The sequence below is a fragment of the Equus asinus genome, chromosome 8, assembly GCF_041296235.1.
Source record: "Equus asinus isolate D_3611 breed Donkey chromosome 8, EquAss-T2T_v2, whole genome shotgun sequence".
Taxonomy (NCBI): domain Eukaryota; kingdom Metazoa; phylum Chordata; class Mammalia; order Perissodactyla; family Equidae; genus Equus; species Equus asinus.
The window spans coordinates 17,916,692-17,935,006 of NC_091797.1; the positions used below are offsets into that span (position 1 = coordinate 17,916,692).

At 41.4% G+C, this 18,315-nt stretch overlaps 1 protein-coding gene and 1 long non-coding RNA gene across 5 annotated transcripts in view; one reads left to right on the forward strand and one right to left on the reverse strand.

The window, feature by feature from the left end:
* Nucleotides 1–1,463: 1,463 nt before the first annotated feature.
* On the reverse strand, nucleotides 1,464–7,713 carry LOC106827023 (uncharacterized). 2 transcript variants are annotated; one of them, XR_006531990.2, is made up of 5 exons: nucleotides 7,576–7,713; nucleotides 7,099–7,273; nucleotides 6,606–6,763; nucleotides 5,296–5,452; nucleotides 1,464–2,355 (listed from the first exon to the last, which is right to left on the reverse strand). It is a non-coding gene; the product is annotated as an uncharacterized lncRNA (long non-coding RNA). The 2 variants fall into 2 exon arrangements; XR_006531991.2 differs by lacking the exon at nucleotides 6,606–6,763.
* The window catches only part of PTCHD4 (patched domain containing 4), a 179,746-nt gene continuing 168,896 nt past the window's right edge, over nucleotides 7,466–18,315 (forward strand). Inside the window, exons 1-2 of one of the 3 annotated variants that reach the window (XM_070514788.1) lie at nucleotides 7,466–7,736; nucleotides 8,060–8,645. In XM_070514788.1, coding sequence (XP_070370889.1) covers nucleotides 7,732–7,736; nucleotides 8,060–8,645 — 591 coding nt within the window. In that variant the 5' untranslated portion in view covers nucleotides 7,466–7,731. Of the gene's footprint in view, nucleotides 7,737–8,036; nucleotides 8,646–18,315 lie in introns of those variants that run through there. The other 2 variants (XM_070514787.1, XM_044776831.2) reach the window with 2 other exon arrangements.

An 18,315-nucleotide genomic window follows, 5' to 3' on the forward strand; every position in this document is an offset into this window, starting at 1 on the left:
ACTGAATAAAATCTGGTCTGCTTTTCATTATCCCCATGTATTGTCATTTTAACAACCTCCGTGGTAGAATGCTCCTCCCTGCTGGGTAGGACCACACCCTCTGTGCCACTTCCCCTACCCGCTATGTCAACTTCTCAGTTGTACTTCTATGGCTTTCTCTCCGACCCTCCTGGGCAAGGGTGGCTGTTGCTAGGGCTATGGAGTGTTGTTATTCTCTGCTGCTGTTATAATGATGTCAATGTTGATATCTGACGATGCAATAATAAACGCGGAGCTCTAACAAGGGGCAACATCGCTGTTATTCCCACATTAGAGCAGCTCTTCCACGGTAAATCTGATGCTCACTTCCACTCAACAAATGGCCCCATAAAATTCTTTATTTGCCAGGATCTGATGGGAGAACTGCCTTGTCAGGGATTGGGATGCACTGTCACGTTCAGGCCTGAAATTAATGAGCAAGTCATCCTTTAGGAGCAGGTTTCTCTCTGGGTGCAGTAACACCTTTAAAATCCCAGTTTGATAACCAACAACTCGATTTGAATATGAGCCCAAGCTTTTTGGAAAATACGTAACTTCATAACAAACAAAATGAAAGAAATATAGACTGAGTTAACCAGAAGAAACAAATATAGTTTTTAGAATAATTTGAAGAAGGCCTTGCTAGGAACATTTGAGAAAAAAGAATTGTTCTTGGAAGGAAGAAAGGAAGAAGACAGGGGAGGAAAACATGTAGAAAATCTTTCAGTTTTTTGTAGGGCAAACTGATTGACCTATATTACATTTGAGAAGAAAAAGCAAAATTAAATTAAGAGATGCTTTAAAAAAAAATGTGGTCTACTTCTTCCCGAATTAGAAAATGCTTATTTAAATGATTGAAAATCAAATGTGTACAAAGCACCACGTCATCTTTGTGCATTGATCCAATAAGACTCGGCACCGTATTGCATTTTGGCAGGCAGTATTTAATCTTCAGTCCAGCTATTCCCCTGTGGCCATAATATTCCAAGTACTTTTCCAGCCTCTCTCTATTTCCAGACCAATATCAAAGCTGGCACTCTTCTTGCATCCTGGGCCACTCCCAAACCTCAGGGACTCTCTGTTTGATATCGTGCAAATAGTAACCAGGAAAGGGAGGCTGAGACTTGACTAGGTAATGAGAGGTTTCTCGTGTTAAGATGCAGCAAACCTATCACATGAACCCCAGGAACTCAAGTTTCAGAATATCGCAGAATCATAGCTAGAGAGCAAGTTAATGATCACCTACTTCAATTCAATTACTATGTGTTAGTTTAAAGAAATAAATCTAAGCCATATTGACATCTAATTATTTGACCAAGGTAAGAGAGTGGTTAAGCAGGAGGAGAACCCAACTAATGGTTAAGACAAAAGCAGAACACTGACTGCCTGAAATCGTCTCCAGAACTTTAACCAGCTTCCACCAGAGGAGAATACTAGTTTTGACATAAATTCAGTACTGATAACTTTATTTACAATTGCTATAAAAGTGGATATCTACACTCCTTTGTTATTTTTTTGAATATATAGTGTGGATATATTACTATTAGAATGAGAATGGTGTTTATTTTAGGTTTTAAGCATATAAGGTGCAACAACACAACAATGAGACTAAACCTACAAGCCATATTTGATGCACAATCCCATAGATAATGAATTTTAGGTTATTAATAAATGCAAATCTTATCTAAACTTCTTATAACTTTTATCAAGTCAAAATATTTGCATGAACTCCTCGGGTCAGTCATTTCCATCCCATACATATATGGTGGTCAGAGATAGTGGGTTTTCCAGTAGAATACTACTTATATATTTGTATCCTATTGACATAAAAGTAATTTTTAAGTATCAAATATCATTGGACTTCGTTTGTGTACTATTATGAAGCTTTCAACATAAGTGAATTATAAATCAGAAAAACAACTGCATGGTTTCCAGAAACTAATTTGCTCCTTACAGAAAAACTCAGCGCCAAGGTTAGGCTCAGTTGCCCAACATCCAAACATCCCCCTCTTCACACCATGCTTCTTCCTAAAGAAACTTTTGTTTAAAACAAAACAAACTGACAGAATGAACCCCACTAAACTCCCACAGGACAATGTGATTAGAGAGGAGGCTGGCCCTGTTCCTAGGCCCGGCGTGCATCCAGATTGGTTGAAGCCAATCATGGTGTTATCATTCCTCTCACCAGTGATTGATTTAGACATGGGCATGGGAAATGAGACTTCAGAAGAAATCTTCTGGGGGTCTTCTGGGAAAGGCTTCTTCACTCTTAGAAGAGACACGCAGAGAGAGGCAGCTCCTTCTTCCTCAGGATCTTGTTTCTCCTGGATGTGTTGCCTATGAAGCAAGCACAGCACAAAGTTCATGCCCTGGGGATGGGCAAAGCAGAATGAGGAAGAGGACTTGGATTCTCAATGACACCCTTGAATCTCTAAATTAACCAACTCTACAAGTGCTGTTCTTTTGGACATCTTGTTATGTGAGATAAGAAATGTCCTTGTTATTTAAACCAGTTGCAACTGGAAACATCCAAAATGATAAAGACCAAAATCTCCTGTAAAACTTTCTCTCCTGGATGTGCCCTCCCTGGATACAACAGGCCTGACTAGGAGGTATGGGTGATCCAAGGCAAACTCCTTAAGCCATCACAGAAGGAGCTCAAAGAGCATTTTCTTAAAGCCCCAAAGCCAGCATTGCTTGAGATGGCGGTGGTGGAACAAGTCCCACGTGAAATGACAAAAGGGGATCAGATGTTCACCTTGGACCCAGAACAGGAACTTGGGATGAACAGGGCAAGAAAATGCAGAAGGAGGATGAGGGAGTTTGCCATCTGGTCATCAGACTCATTCCCTCTTCTTCCTAGGCACACAGCTACACTGCATTATTCAGCCTCTCTTGCGACTAAGTTCTAATCAGAGGATATAAAAAGGAAGTGATGTATGCCACCTTCCAGACACAGCCATAAAACTTCCCAGGTACACTCCTCCAGGCTCTTTTCCTCTTTCAGGAGGCTGGCTAGGAAATGACCTTAGAAATGACCTTGGACGCCATTAGTTAAAGGTGGATGAATGACTTATGGAACGGAGGCCTCTGTGCTCTACTTTTTCCTGCTGAGCAGGAATATGCATAATGCACTACTAACCTTGAATAAGATATAAACTTTTATTGTTTTATATTGCTGAATTTTAGAGGTTTATTTGTTGCAATTGCTAGCATTCAAGCATTAATTAATACAGCAAAGTTACAGAGTTTTGGTGAATAATATAACCCAAGTGAGTCAATAATATAACCCAAGTTTACAAATAAGGAAACTGAAGTAACTTGTGGAGCTGGCCTAGAACTCAGCTGTTCTGTGTCCAAGTTCATGTTCTTCTGGCGTCCTATCTTGCAAAAGGACAAGCGGACAAACTCCAACTTGATTCCAGGTCTTGAAAAACCGATATTGACCAAGATATATCAGAGAAGACAAGTCCTGTATTAACTAAACAGTACAGATTTTGTGTATTATTACTGAATGGCCTCTAAATGCACTGCTTTCAGCTTTATTTTAAGCTTTAAGTCAGATTTACTAGAATTATTGTGTGATTGATACCACTGATATTTTAGTGGAAATTAACTTCCTATAGGTTGATCTGGAACATTGCTAATATCTCCCTTCTTTTTAGCATATAATTTATCTTTCTAATGAATCCATAATAGTATTTGGCATTATCTTTTTACAGTATCAAAATTAAGGAAGCATGCTTTTCTTCTTTCCCCATAAATAATTTTTTTCTAATAAAAAATGAATATGCTTTCATTATAGAAAAACAATTGAGAAATTACCCACTGAACCAGTTTCTCACTGTTGGAGCTGGAGGTTACAGGTCTTCAAGGGGAAGAGGCTACAGTGATCCATGTGGCAACAGATTAGAGTTGGAGACATAAGTATAAACTCATATTTATCTTAGTGTAGTTACACTGTTATATGGAGAATAATTTATAGATACACATACACACATATTAGCATACACCCATCTATTTCCTTACTGTCAGCTGAGAGGGCTTAGAATACCACCACAACAGCAATCAGCACAAACAGAACCCACGTGTCTGTTTCTGATACCATTCTCCAATAAAACAAAGGGCTCCTTGGAGAAATGGCTGATTCTAGGACTGGGGCAGGAAAGATACAAGATAAGCCTAGAATATCTTATAGTGAAAGAAAGTAAGGAATACTTTTTTAAAAAGCATCCCCCAATAATGGGATGTGTCAAATGGATAAGAAGTCAATGAAAAGAGCTCCCAATGGCCAAAGTTGGAACAATTTGGGCAAGAAAGTAAACACAGCAGTATCAAATTGTAACTCCAATTATAAAATAAATACTTAGAAATATCTTTGAGTCCATACTGTAGTGACATAAATAAAAGATTGAATAAGTAGAATAGAATGGAATAGACCTCTATCCCATGTACGAGAATTCCAAATAACTTATGTAGAACCCCACCTCAAGTTGCATGACTCCCACTCCTTAAGTGTAGGCTGCACCTAGCGACTTCCCCCCAAAGAAGACAGTCTGGTAAGGTGGTCAGAGAAGAGGAACTTTACATTGGAGAAACCTGACAAACACTACTTAGGGCAGGTGATCAAGGTCAACATCAACAGTGATAAGACACACTGATAGGATGTACCTTTGATATGATGTAATGAAAACAGCTCTTTACCAAGAAAATGGTGTTTTTACTCCCCAAAACTCCTAACCCCAGTCTAATCATAAGAAAAAATCAGACAATTCCCAACTGAGGGATATTCCACAAAACACTTGACGAGTACTCATCAAAACTGTCAAGGTCATCAAAAACAAGAAAAATCTGAGAAAGTGTCAAAGCCGAGAGGAGCCTAAGGAGACACGACAACTAAATGCAATGTGATGTCCTGAATGGGATTCTGGAACAAAAAAGGACATTAGGTAAAAACTAAGGAAATGTGAATAAAATATGGACTTTAGTTAATGATAATGTATCAAGATTGGCTCACAAATTGTAACAAATGTACCATACTAATGTAAGATTATAATAGGGGACTGGACGGGGAACATAAGGGCACTCTGTACTATCTTTAAAACTTTTCTATAACTTTAAACTGCTCTAAAATTAAGAAGTTATTTTTTGATCTCCAATAATCTCATCATCTAGCAAGAAACAGAAAGATTTTAATGCAAATCTTATGGTTTTTTCTATCAAAATTATTTTTTATTTTTCAAAGTGTTTTCATACTGTACAGACTTTTTCACTTACCATTTAGTGAATGTATTTCCATGTCCTTATAAATCTATGAGATGATTTGTATTTATGTCAAGTAGTTCATCTTAGGGATGTTTCATAGATTATTTAGTCAATTATCTATTGGTATCTTTATTCTTCTCTAATTCCATTGAATTTATTGAGGAAGGATCTGTGGGAAATGGAGAGAGTAAGAAGAGAGGAAGCAATTCTGACATATTTGTTTATTGTGAGAAGAGAGGGATGGGTCTGGTCCAATGCTGCTAGGGAAAACGCAATGGGCTGAGAAACAATAGATCCCAATACTAGTCTCAACTTCACAAATAACTCTGAGCATGGCCTTAATCTCTACAGTTCCGTGTCCTTATCTATAAAACGAAGTAGATAATTTACTTAAATGTCCATTCCTAAAGTCTATTATTCTATATTTTGCAGAAAGACTATCTTTTAGAAAATTTCATGCAGAGGATATGACCAAGTAGACTTAATATAATAAAGAGAGTATAGAAAATGGGTGATGGATACATTTCCTCTTTGCCGTATAGACAATGGCACTAATGGAATACCTTACATGAAATGACATGGAGATCTGACAGTTAATTGTAAAGGGAGTGCTTTCTGCTAAAGAAGACGGAGGACAAGTCCATGAATGTTGCAAGGAGACTGAATCCAGCTGAAAAAGGAAAGGCTGTCTAACAATAGAATGGGCTTCCCAGAAAAATGAGTAGTTCTTAGATGTGGAGAATTCTGCAGCATGGGTTGGATGGAGAACCATCAGGCATCCTATAGAAGCGATTCCTGCTCCGGGTAGGTAGAAATTCAAACTGAATGGTCACCAAGGTCACTTTCAATTTTAAAAGGCTGGAATTTTTCTTTAATTATATACAACACCACCTTTAGACTATTGCCCTTAAGCATTGCCCCGGTTTCTGAGCTCCCTGCTGTCTCATTGGTTTCTTTACTGAAGAATCGATTCTACTAGCAAAAATAAAAGAAGATGAGTCTTTTGGCTTGTTTGTATGCATAGATGGGTACATCTCTAACGACCTAATGAAAAACAGGTCCTTTCACTGTGACTAAGAAAGTGTGAACAAATCATCTCTTGAAACTCAATCTTCTCTTCGAAGTCAATGCAAAAAGAAGAGAACTTCGGAAAGCAGGTCTCCAGTTCACAACCAAACTTCTGAAGTTGTCCTCAAGATTTACTGACATTCTGTCTAGAACAGGAACTTGTAAAAGCCCCAATAGGTAAAAAATAAAATACACACACTTATCAATATTAAAGTTTTTGAAGTTGATCTGATCTGCAGGTGACAGTTCCTCACCTTCAGACTGAGGGAGAAATCACACTTGGCGGGAGTCTTCTTTCTTATAGGTGACTGACTGTTTTACACATCCAGTGACTCCAGCGTGTTTCCTCTACGCATCTGGCCCTCTCTATTCAGGCAAAAACTATGTGACGGCTGTCCCAAAATGTCTGTTTCTAGAATTCCATTCATAGGAGAAAATTAGATAGCCTCTCAGTCGGCTTCACCTCAGAAGAAATCAGCTGGCTCGAAACAATCCTCAGGGGTGAGGGGTAGAAGGGAAAATGGGGGAAGGGGACCGAAACCAGCTTTAAGAACTTTTTGTCCTGAGCTTCAAAAGTACAGAAAGTGAATGTAATTTTATGAGAAAACACATATTGCCTGTGGATCTTCACTTCCAACACACACACACATACACACGCAAACACCAAGCCACAGGCGCCGGCTATTGGCAAATGCCTCCTCTCCAACCACCAGAGCAAGGAAGGCGTCCCTGGAGCCCCAAACGTACCACCAGTGCGTCGTCTCTGGAAGCCCTCGGCTGCAGCCCACTAGTCTGGGGAAGGGCAGCGTGGAAGGCTTTGCAGGGAAATCCCTTGCACGCTTTGTGGTATATTAAAAATGCAGCATCATCCTCTCCGCTCCTTTCCTTCGGCCGAAAAGCAGAATTCGAGGGCACAGGGAAACTGGAGAGGCAAAAAGGCTGCTTTCCTCCAGGAGCCCTCGAGCTCCCTCCCTCCACGCCCCCCCTCCCCCGTTGGGCTCTAACTGCCACAGCTCCAATGGGCCAGCAGCTCCTTCACCCATTTCCTCTTCTATTCACTCCGGCGGGGAGGGAAGAGGGAAAACAAAACTCTAAAAATAACTGTCAGTCTCTCAAAAAGAGAAAAGCTTAGCTGCGCCCCCCCCACCCCCGCCCCGCTCCAGCCCCTCTCTTCGCCCTCCTCCCGCCACCCCCCTCCTTATGGGGCACATGTCTGCTTCTTACAACACCGAGGCACATGGTTCCAGTTAGGCGCCGAACCCCACCAGGACGGAGAGGAAATCCACATCTGTGGGACGCTCCGCACGGAACCACCTCCAGCGAGGGAGGCCGGGGGACTGCAGCACCGAGATGAAGGGCTAGACCGAGGGGACGCTGCTCATGCGGTGAGAGGGGGCGCGGGCGGCGACCCGGGCGCGGGGAGGCTGGGGAGGGGGGGCCCGCCGTGCCCCCGCAGCGCCCGCCCCCAAGCGCGCTGTCGACATTTGCCCGCCTTGCTGCAACTTGCTGCAGTGTTTGAAAGAGTAGTAGGAGCGCATGGAGGTGGGGCCGGGGAAAGACCAGGCGGAGTGGTCGGGGGTGAGCGCGGAGGGGGTGGGGAGGCGGCGGCGGCGGAGGCGGCGGTGGGGAGGGGGGCTGGCCCGGCGCGGGTGGGATGGGGGAGCGGGGGGTAGCCCGGCGCTTACACATGTCACATGTGCTTTTTAAGACGGCCGGGAGCGCCTGCGAGCTGGATCTGGTGGAGGATGCTGCGGCAGGTGCTTCGCAGAGGGCTCCAGTCGTTCTGCCACAGGCTGGGCTTGTGCGTGAGCCGGCACCCGGTCTTTTTCCTCACCGTGCCCGCAGTCCTGACCATCACCTTCGGCCTCAGCGCGCTCAACCGCTTCCAGCCCGAGGGCGACCTGGAGCGCCTCGTCGCTCCCAGCCACAGCCTGGCCAAGATCGAGCGCAGCCTGGCCAGCAGCCTTTTCCCCCTGGACCAGTCCAAAAGCCAGCTTTATTCGGACTTACACACCCCTGGGAGGTATGGCAGGGTGATCCTCCTCTCCCCACCCGGGGACAATATTTTGCTCCAGGCTGAGGGGATCCTGCAGACCCACCGAGCCGTGCTGGAAATGAAGGTGAACCACAAGGGCTATAATTATACTTTTTCCCATCTGTGTGTGTTGAGAAATCAGGATAAGAAATGCGTGCTGGATGATATTATTTCAGTGCTAGAGGATCTCAGGCAGGCTGCCGTCTCCAATAAGACAACAGCCAGGGTGCAAGTGAGGTATCCCAACACTAAATTGAAGGTATGCTCCTCCTGCATGCTTCTGCCAATTAAAGAGGCAGCACTTCATTTCTTGCCCTAAACAAGCAAAGAAAATGCAGAGGTCTCATCCTTAAGACTCAGAAGCTGATGCTTCTTTCATTTTTGGGGGGAAAAGATGGGCAACTGAGTGAAGAAAACAGGCAATGAATGGTACGACTAGATATTAAGAAATTCAAAGCCAAACAAAACAAATGCCAAAAATGAAAAAAAAAAAAAAAGGAAAAAAAAGTTTTTTCTGAGACCCTGCAATTACATCTTTGTTCAGGGTTAATAAATCAGTGAATGGAAGGGGGAGGGGGAATCCTGAACAATTTGGGGGATTTCTTTTCATTATGGGGCTCAATGTATTTCTTATTACTGATTACACATCCACCTGGTGCCATATCCACCTATTTACATCTTCAGCCTGGCTTGATTTTGACACGAAGGGAGTTTGTGTTTTGGTGCCCTGTGAGTGTGTGTCTGAAAGCAGTGGGTATGAATGTAGTAGAGACTACAGGAATTATGTGCATGTGTGTTTGCATAGCAAATGAAGCAGAAATTTTCTGTGTGTAAAAACGGGGATGTGCATCTACCTGATGTACTAGTTTACTGAGTCTTACTATCTTCTTTCCGATAAAAAATCCAAACCAAAGCAAGATTATTGTAACAGCCCAATAGCAAAAGAAAAGAAAAAAATTGACATTCAGCAAAAATTGCAAAGAATGATTATTTCGGCATCAGACATATTGTGCTCTTTAAACTTTCAATTCAAATTTTGTTGCTCAAATGAGATTTCTAAACTCATTCTACACTGTCAGGACTGAGCTGCTGCAGGCAAGGAGGCATGCAGTCTGCAGGTGACTGAAGTTTCAGGGACAAATGTGACTTCCAAAAGAGTCATTGCACCATTTGTATGCTCTACCCTGTGCATGCTCAGTAGCTGCACGACCAAGAACTCCCAAGACAGGTGTTTCCCAAGAAGAAGGAATTTTCTTTCTTCTAAGGTGTCTGAGGATGTGTGTGTGCTTCTGTGGAGGTAATGGAATAGAAGGGACCCCAGTTTCAATAAATGGATGAGTTAATATAGGAAATCACTAACATTTCCATTTATTTGATACAATCAGCATCTATACACAATTAAAAAATAACTTTCTCAAGATTCTCGAGATAAAGAGGCTCTTTTTCCTGAACTGAAGGAGGATTTAATGAACTTAGAAACTGATTCCTCCGGAAACCTCATGACCTGCCTCCTTTTAACATGTTGTCCTTGTTTCAGTGCATCCAGGGGCTGACAGGATTTCAGCTTTACAAAGCTGAGCAGCCCTTTGAGGTTTAGTGACACTAGACAGATGATTCACTAGCTTGAAATCTAGGTAAGGGCTTGCCTGCTTCACACTTATTGAAGGGAGCATGATAAATATATGTGGTTGGGCAGCGTGCTTTTTGTTTCTTGAATCCTTTGTCATCAAGATTATTGCTTGCTAAGAAAAGGATGTGGTGGGAAGATGATTCTCCTAGTGTATGGTCTTTTAACTGAGTTCTTTCCTGTGCCAAACATCTGGTGTAAAGAAAGATTTGAAACTGTGTCATATTTAAACTTCAATTTGTTTTCCCTATTGAGGCAAGTTTGCGGTTTATTAATATGCATTATTAGTTGGATCCTTTATTCAGCGATACTCTCCAGGTGTGAGAACTTTGTCCAATCAGCCATTGTGGATATATTGTTTATCTGGCAATATCATTATGACATTTATGGTACAAACCCCTGAGGTCTTTAATTCATTTGTTTGAGAATCATTGGGCATGCTCCTATAATTTATCAGGTGCTTTTCTGGGCACAGGAGACAGAGTTTGGGACAAGAAAAGCAAAGTTCTTACTCTTACAGGGCTTAAAAGTAGTGATGTCAGTGTCCTCACCCAGAGTAACCTGCAGGCAGGGACTCTGCAGTCTTCCAGTCCACCACTGAGCCAACGCCATGCTAGGCCTATACCAGGTGCTCCATCTAAACTTTTTGGCTGATTGGTTGGTCAATCTACACCCAGGTAGGAGGCTGTGGATAATCATAAAAGAATAGAGTAATTGATTAGAAAGGTCAATGTGGTAATTATTCTACTAACCGTAAAAAGAACCGGAGAATTATACATTGCCTCTATAACTATAAAGCCCTTATTCCGATACAGACTAATTTCAGTGTTTCCTCAAATGTGTTGGCTTGACTACCTCTGCATGGTTCAGTGGGAGTTGTTCAAGCTACGTTTGGGAAAATGAATCCTTTGAGAATCTTCTGAGAGCAAGGGGCCCTCTCAAGCATCCCCATGTAATCTCACACATGCTAATGTAATATAAAAGATAGTTGATGGAGTACCAAAGGTACATAGAATGCTATCAAAGGGTCTCCAAGGACTTCCAGGTCAAGAACTCCCTGGCACAGAGCAAAGTGAGATGGCCTTTCATTTTGAGTACATGTTATTTGGAAGTGATTTCAATTCATGTGTGGCAGTGGTTCTCAGAGAGTGTCCCTATGATTCTGAAGCATGCTAAAGGTTGAGAGTTTCTGGTGGATGCAGTTTGAGGGAAAATTTTATTTATACATTTTTTGGCCTTCTATTTCATTTTGCTTTCCTCTGTTATACTTGGGTCACCCCTCTTTCCAACTCTGGCCAATATGGAAAATTTTAGTGCTGGAACATGCTATTGGTGGACAGGGAAACAAGAGTTGAGAGAAAATGCAAAATAAATAGCAGTGGCTGAATAATGTGAGTAGGAATCCGCAATCCTGTGACATGCAAGAAACACTAGGTCGGTTCTTGGAGATAATCTGAAGATGTAGAAACACTGATTGACAGAAAGAAGTGGTCAGAAACAGTTATGAGAATCAGAAGGGCACCTTTCAAGTATTATTAAGACGCCCAAGTAGTCCTGAGCACAGAAATGTTTAGAACTTCTGATAAACATGATTATCTTGACAAGGTAATCCAGACAAGCAGAAACACAGAGAGTCGCCTGGTATGGAATTCCAAACAGGCTCAGATAAAGCTGGTGTGAAAAAAGCAGCAGTCAGCTTAGAATACTACAGAAGAAATGAAATGCATACACATTTTCAAAAGCTGTGTAGAAATGAAACCAAAATCTGAAATCCCTACGCCTGTAGAATATGAACTCTGCAATTGTGCCTGTCGTTAGAGTCTTTAGATTATTATATCCCTGATTAAGCACAAAGGTCATGTTTTATATTCCTTCTGTACTATTCATGTTCCCTTCCCCACCCTTGTCCACTTCTATGTAGATAGTATACACATCATTGATTAGTCTGTTGACAAGTTTGAACATTTATTCTGTAAATAACAAAGTTATCAGCACTTTTCAAACCCCTGTGGCATGCTTTTATTTTAAAGGCATTCTCTACATTCTCCAGATTTTTGTAAAGTGTTTTTGACCTCAATAATTTGGGGGCCATTTTTTTCACCCATAGAGACATACATATTATGTAAGTTAATACAATGTGGCCAGGCTGAATTTTTAAGTTAAATACGTAACGTATCATTGAAACCAATCTCTTGATTAAAATGAGACAGGCACTCAAGATCCTTAAGCAAGGACTACTCTGGACTCCAAGAAATGTTTTTGTTACAATTGAAGCAGCTCAAGTGGTTGCAGGTAATATTTCCCTGCTTCTTGGGTAGGCTGTCATGATCTCACTTTTCCATCTGGCTGGTTCCAAGAATGTAACAATTCCCACATGTCCCCAGTTCTTTTAGTTTGGCCACAGCAAAAAGCATAGGTAAAGTAGAAGCAGGCAAATGTGGTCGATGGCAAATGGTGAGAAAAGAATGAAGCAGATTTGATTCCCTTGCAGCCCATCCTTCCCATCAAATTCCATTAATACCACACCTCGAAACAGACGGTTCATTGAAGTATACGTACTTCAATGTTCCACACTTAAATATGGAGCAAAGAAAAACTTTCCTGCTTCTTAACGAAAGATAGTGTTTCTTTGGGTACATTTGGAGTACATCCTCCAGGTTTGGACGATGTTGCTGTTAGTCATTTAGTTCCAATCTCAGTGGAAGGGCAGCAAAAGATACACACAACATTATGGAAGTATAGAATGAACTAAAGCCACTCTCCCCACAAAATAAAACACTCCTTTGCTTCTCTTGCCACTTTAGACAATAATGAACTCTTAACAGTTTTTTCTTAATCTTTTCTATTATAAACATGATTACAACTGAAACAAGCTATTGTGTTGTGCTTTTCAAAATATATTGTTTTTGGAGAATATTTTGCATTTTAATCCATCAGCTATTACACCATTATTAGGCCACATTGCTTTTAATTTAGTTTTAGAGTTGATCAGCAGATACTCAATCCTATTCCAGATATATCCAGACATTTCTATGCATGCTCAATAAAACTGATTTTAAAGAGGAAATCTGGAAACTCCAAGATTCTAGATTTGCATAAGACAGCTCTAGATTGGACAACCGGTCTGTTTCTACCCTAACTTAGTCAAACAAATCCCCCGGGCCCCATCCCCAGGGTGGAATCATGAGAGTGACTCATTTCTCTGGATTGTTTCTGCCAGTGTGCTATGGACAAGGTTACATTCATCACAGCCCTGGCACACAGAGAAAAACATGTAAGCATTGCTTCTGATGTAAAAGTGCCCCAAGTTGCATTGTAAGCTACAAAATTAATTTTGTTTTCTAAGACTTTGCACCTCAAAGTGTTGTGTATGCACCAGCAGTGTCAGCATCACCTGGGAGCTTGTTAGAAAGGAGAACTCCCCAGGTCTCACCACAGACGTACTGAATGACCAGAATCTGCCTTTTAAAAAGCTCCCCAAGTGATTCGTATGCACTTGAGAGTTTGAGAAGCTCAGGTCTAAGACAGAAGGTTGACCTTAGTATTCTTCATTCCTGGCTTGAGTTTTAAGTGACCTGTGTCGAGTCAGACCAAAGGCACTGTAAGAAAATTGAGTAATTGAGCCCATAGCCATATCGTGGAGTCATGTGATAGAGACATTGTGGAAATGCCTGGAGAATTATCCAGCAGCTATTCCACTTTGAGAAAGTCTCACCCCTCTCATCTGTAGTTGGGCCTGTCACTTGTCTAAGCTGAAAGCTGATTACTGTCATTCAATATTTTCCAAAAATGTTGAAATTATATCTAACCACCTCTTTAAGAAAAAACATCAGCAGCGTTTTTCTTAAGCCCCTTTGCAATTATTTCACGATAGTAGCAACATTAAGCCCTAGTTAGCCTAATTATGTTAATATTATATGAGAACACAAGATATAGGAACTATACATAGGAACAAGAGTATTTGGGGAAAATGAAATACAAAATTACAGTGGAGTGCATTTGTGAAGTGGCACTGCTTCCATGCTTTTCTCAGAGAGGATGATTATGGCAGAGCCATTCGTTGAAATCAAGGCTCATTCTCTGTCATTCTGGAGAATTCAGGGCCTCTGAAAGGTACCTGATGAGCTTCGGTCAAAATGAGTGGGCTCTGTTTAGTTACAGAATTTGTGTTAGAACCGCCAGTGTTTTCCCTCCTGAACTACACTCCCAATGTGGAGAGGCCTCACCTGGGCCATTCTGACTTTCTTCTGCTCTCTCAAAGGCTGAAGGCAGAATACAGGCTCTGGGTTCCACAAGGCAGAAATATGCTTAAAGGGTTCTCCTGGCTTCTGGAGGGCCTGAAAGCAGCTCCAGGTGTTTGTGAGTTCATCCTCAAAGTTTACACTTCCCTTTGAACGTTCGGATCTGTTCTCTCACCTCACCAGGGCTCTTAATTACATGGAGGGAGAGAATGTTCAGTTCTCATTGTCACTGCAGATCATACTAACGTGGGCAAGATGCACGTTAGATTCAAAAGCCATTCACATGTTCATTCATTTGGGCAACTAAAAGTGTCTGCTATGTGCCAGTGTTGGGTACTGGAGATTCAGTGAGGAGCACAAGAGATGTGGTGCTTGCCCTCCAGGAGCTTGAGCCTAGTAAAAAAGACAAAAGTCACATAGAGAAATTCATAATCACAGATTATCACGCAGGGAAAATACATGGTGCTGTGAGAGAAGGATACCGAATCTGGGGGTATTAGAAACAACTTTCCTGATGAGGTGACTGTGAGCTGAGATATGAAGGGTGATAGGGGATTAACACACAAGAGGAGATTAGATGGTAGAAGCAAAGGTTCAAAGGCGAGGACGTGGTACCTAGGGTGCATTGGCCAAAAGCCACTGAGGATGGAAGATGAAGTGTGATGATGGTCCAAGGCTAAGAGCCATGAAACAATTTCTTGAGAGTTGGGGTACCATAAGCTAGATCCAGATCTCTGAATCTAGGTTGTCTGGATTTGCTTCTTTGCTCTGTCCCACTAGCTCTATGGCTTTGTACAAATACATTCTTTGTAACTCAGCTCCCTCATCATGGCCTCTACCTCTTAGCTTTGGGTGAACTTAAATGAATTTGTGATACCTAAAGTAGTGCTTTTCAGACTCTAATTGTCACTTGGGGATCTTAAAAATGCAGATTCTGTTTCAGTAGGTCTGGGATGGGGTGAAAGTCTGCATTTCTAGCAAGTGATTCTGATGCTGCTGGTCCATGAAGCATACTCTGAGTAGGAAGGTTATAAAAGCACTTAGAACAGCACCTGTTTTGTTATAAATTCTTAGCAAATGCTCGTGTTTTAACTACTTGAGCACTGATATTCTGCCCTTATCCAGAATCGGTTAATTGACTTTCTTGTGAACTCATGATGATGAAAACCCTTTATATTTCAACCCTCAAAGTGGAAACTCTTTCTATCAGGTGGCAGTTTTTTCTATTTCCTTAGTAAGTACAGTATGAGAGACATTGATCCCTCAGCTTTTTGCACTAAAGAGCTTGAGCTGCCTCCAGGGTCATCATTCTGAATGTGACCTCTCTTTGCTAAGGACAGTAGAAAGCAGCTAAGGAAATCATGGGCCCTTAGTTTCAGTGTTCATGGGTCTGGAAGCATCTCGGAGGTTGAATTTTTGTGATAATCTCAATAGAGCTAGACTTGACCTCTTTCTCCTCTCTTGGCTCCTGTGACGTTCCAGTTCTTTTACATCTCTGATGGTTCCCTACTTCTTACTGGCTCACTCGTCTTACTATTCCTATATTTATAATCATTCCCATAAAAGAGTCTTTTTCATTTTCTGTTCCCTCAATATTCTCATTCAAGCCAAACATCTATTTTCTTCCATGTCTATAACTCTTTTAACGGTATCTCTATTCTGTCGTTTACTCACGCTCAGAATCTCAGTCACCTGCAATGAAGTCTGCACTCCCCTAATCCCACCCAGCCAAGACATATACACAGTAATATGTAATTAACTACCATATCCTGATCGTTCTACACCAGATGTTCTCAAAGTGTGGTCCTTAGACCAATAGCATCCACATCACCTGGGAACTTGTTAGAAATGCACATTCTCAGACCTCATACCAGATCTACAGAAACTCCGAGAGTGGAGTCCACCAAGCCCTCTAGGTGATTCTGATTCCTGTTGAAGTGAGAGAACCACTGTTCTGTAATTGTGGTGCTCAGTGTTGGCTAAGTGTAGGAATTGTGAGGAGAGCTTTAAAAATACTGATGCATGAGTCTCATCTCCAGATTCTGATTAAATTAGTCTGGAAATGGCATGGGCATTGGGTTTCTTAAAAGCTCTGCTGGTGATTCTAATGGATTATCAAGTTTGAAGACCAAGGTCTCCTTTTCAGATTTCTTTTCCTTTTCTTTCTCATGGCCTCTCCCTTGGGCCTTCATTACCTCGTACCTATTTTATTTATGTGATAATCTAATCTCTCTCATATAATTTCTCACACATGGAACCTAGCCTGTGTAATAAGATCATTTGCATCTCTTGATTGTATTTTTCTTCTAACCAAATCTTGCAAGAGCTTCCCCTTGCCTGGAGAAGAAATAACAAACTCCTTACCATGGCCATTGAGAACTTTCCCTGGCCAGGCCCCAACTTTACTTGTAGTTTCAGGTTGTAGGACATTATATACTGTAGCCAAACCAAAGTAAACCCACCCTGAACTTTCCTGTTTTATTATCTTCGTTACTACTGTTGCTTTGCTTGGAATTTCCTTCACACTGTCAAACATCACTACATCTCTTAAATGCTCAGGTCTCAAAGCCACTTTTTCCATGGAGCTCCTTTAAGTGCTTCCAAAGAGAGAAAACACTTCCATGCACTTTGGAGGCACTTTGAAGGCCATTCCCTTAATCACAGTCCAACTTACAGGTTTGCTGCAAGTCTTTGCTAAAATGTAACTGTATGTGCCTAATGAACCAGTGGGGCCGGTAGCCTTCATTTCGTAAATTGGTTTGCCTGGGAGGAGCAAGCTAATAAGGAGGAGATCTGTGGGGCAAGTCCTTGGAGGAAATTTCAAGGGAAGAGGATAAAAGCCCATCCCGGTCAGTCTGACATTCTAAGGCTGTGTCTAAACCTATAGAAAGATGGCCACAGAAAGACATTGGAAGCTGTTTCCATGAGTGGTCCTGAGAAACATGAGGCACAGGCAACATAGCTTTGGGCTTAAGAGACAAAGGGCCATCAGCAGAGGAAGAGAGACACGCTTTCCCCACTTGTACACAGCACACATGTGACTCCAGCTCGGGAGAGGCTGCAGGGAGCATAACATGGCTTAGGCACCTGGTAAGGTTGCCAGATTTAGCAAATACAAATACAGGACATTCAGTTAAATTTGACTTTTGGATAAACAAATAATAATTTTTTAGTATAAGTATGTCCTCAATATTGCATTCTTGATGTATCTGAAATTCAGATTTAACTGAGTGTCCTATGTTTTATCTGGCAACTTAGCACTATGGGAATTCGCAGAACCACATCTGAAGACCCTGGCATAGACTTCAGAGTGTTGTGGGGATGGGAACCAGCAGCAGTTGTAACTCACAGTAGTGGCCATCAGCCATGGGGCTGGAGAGGAGGACCATGTAAGGTCCAATTGGGAAATAGTAAAGATATTCTAAGGACTCACAGAAATGCATAAGTAAAAGTTTTCAGGAGGCAGAGTTCCTGTCTTTCTCAGTGGGCATGCAAGCAAGTGAAATTTAAGTTCCTCTTAATATGACCTCATTTGTGTGTTGTGGCCTTAAGAAACCCAAGTTACATTTATTGTTTTAATAGCTCCAAGTGTTTATTTGCTAGTAAGTGAAAATTGAATGAATAAAAGAAACTTATCCAAAAGCTACACTGGATAAAGACTCCATTTAGCAGAAATGGCTTTCATTTTCTAGTTTAGCTATGAGAAGATTAAAAATATTTATGCACAAGAGAAAAATTTAATTAAAGAAAATAGGTGATAGGTGCAGATTAGTGAAAATTTGTAGGATGGGAATATTAGCAAGCCAAAATCTGAACCCCTGGACAGAATAGGTGACCCTTTCCATGTATGAAATATTGCATTAAAAACAAAAGTGACTCATGCTATTAAACATTTGTACAACAGCACTAATGAGTATATGTGCTATTTAAAACCTGTCTTATTTTCCTTCAAGATTATAAAACTTTTAAGGGTAGGACTGTTATCTGGTTCACATTTCTGGCTTAAGAGAAATGTGAGGAAACACTAGCTTGTCATTTGTCCCTTCCCAGGAACCAGGTCT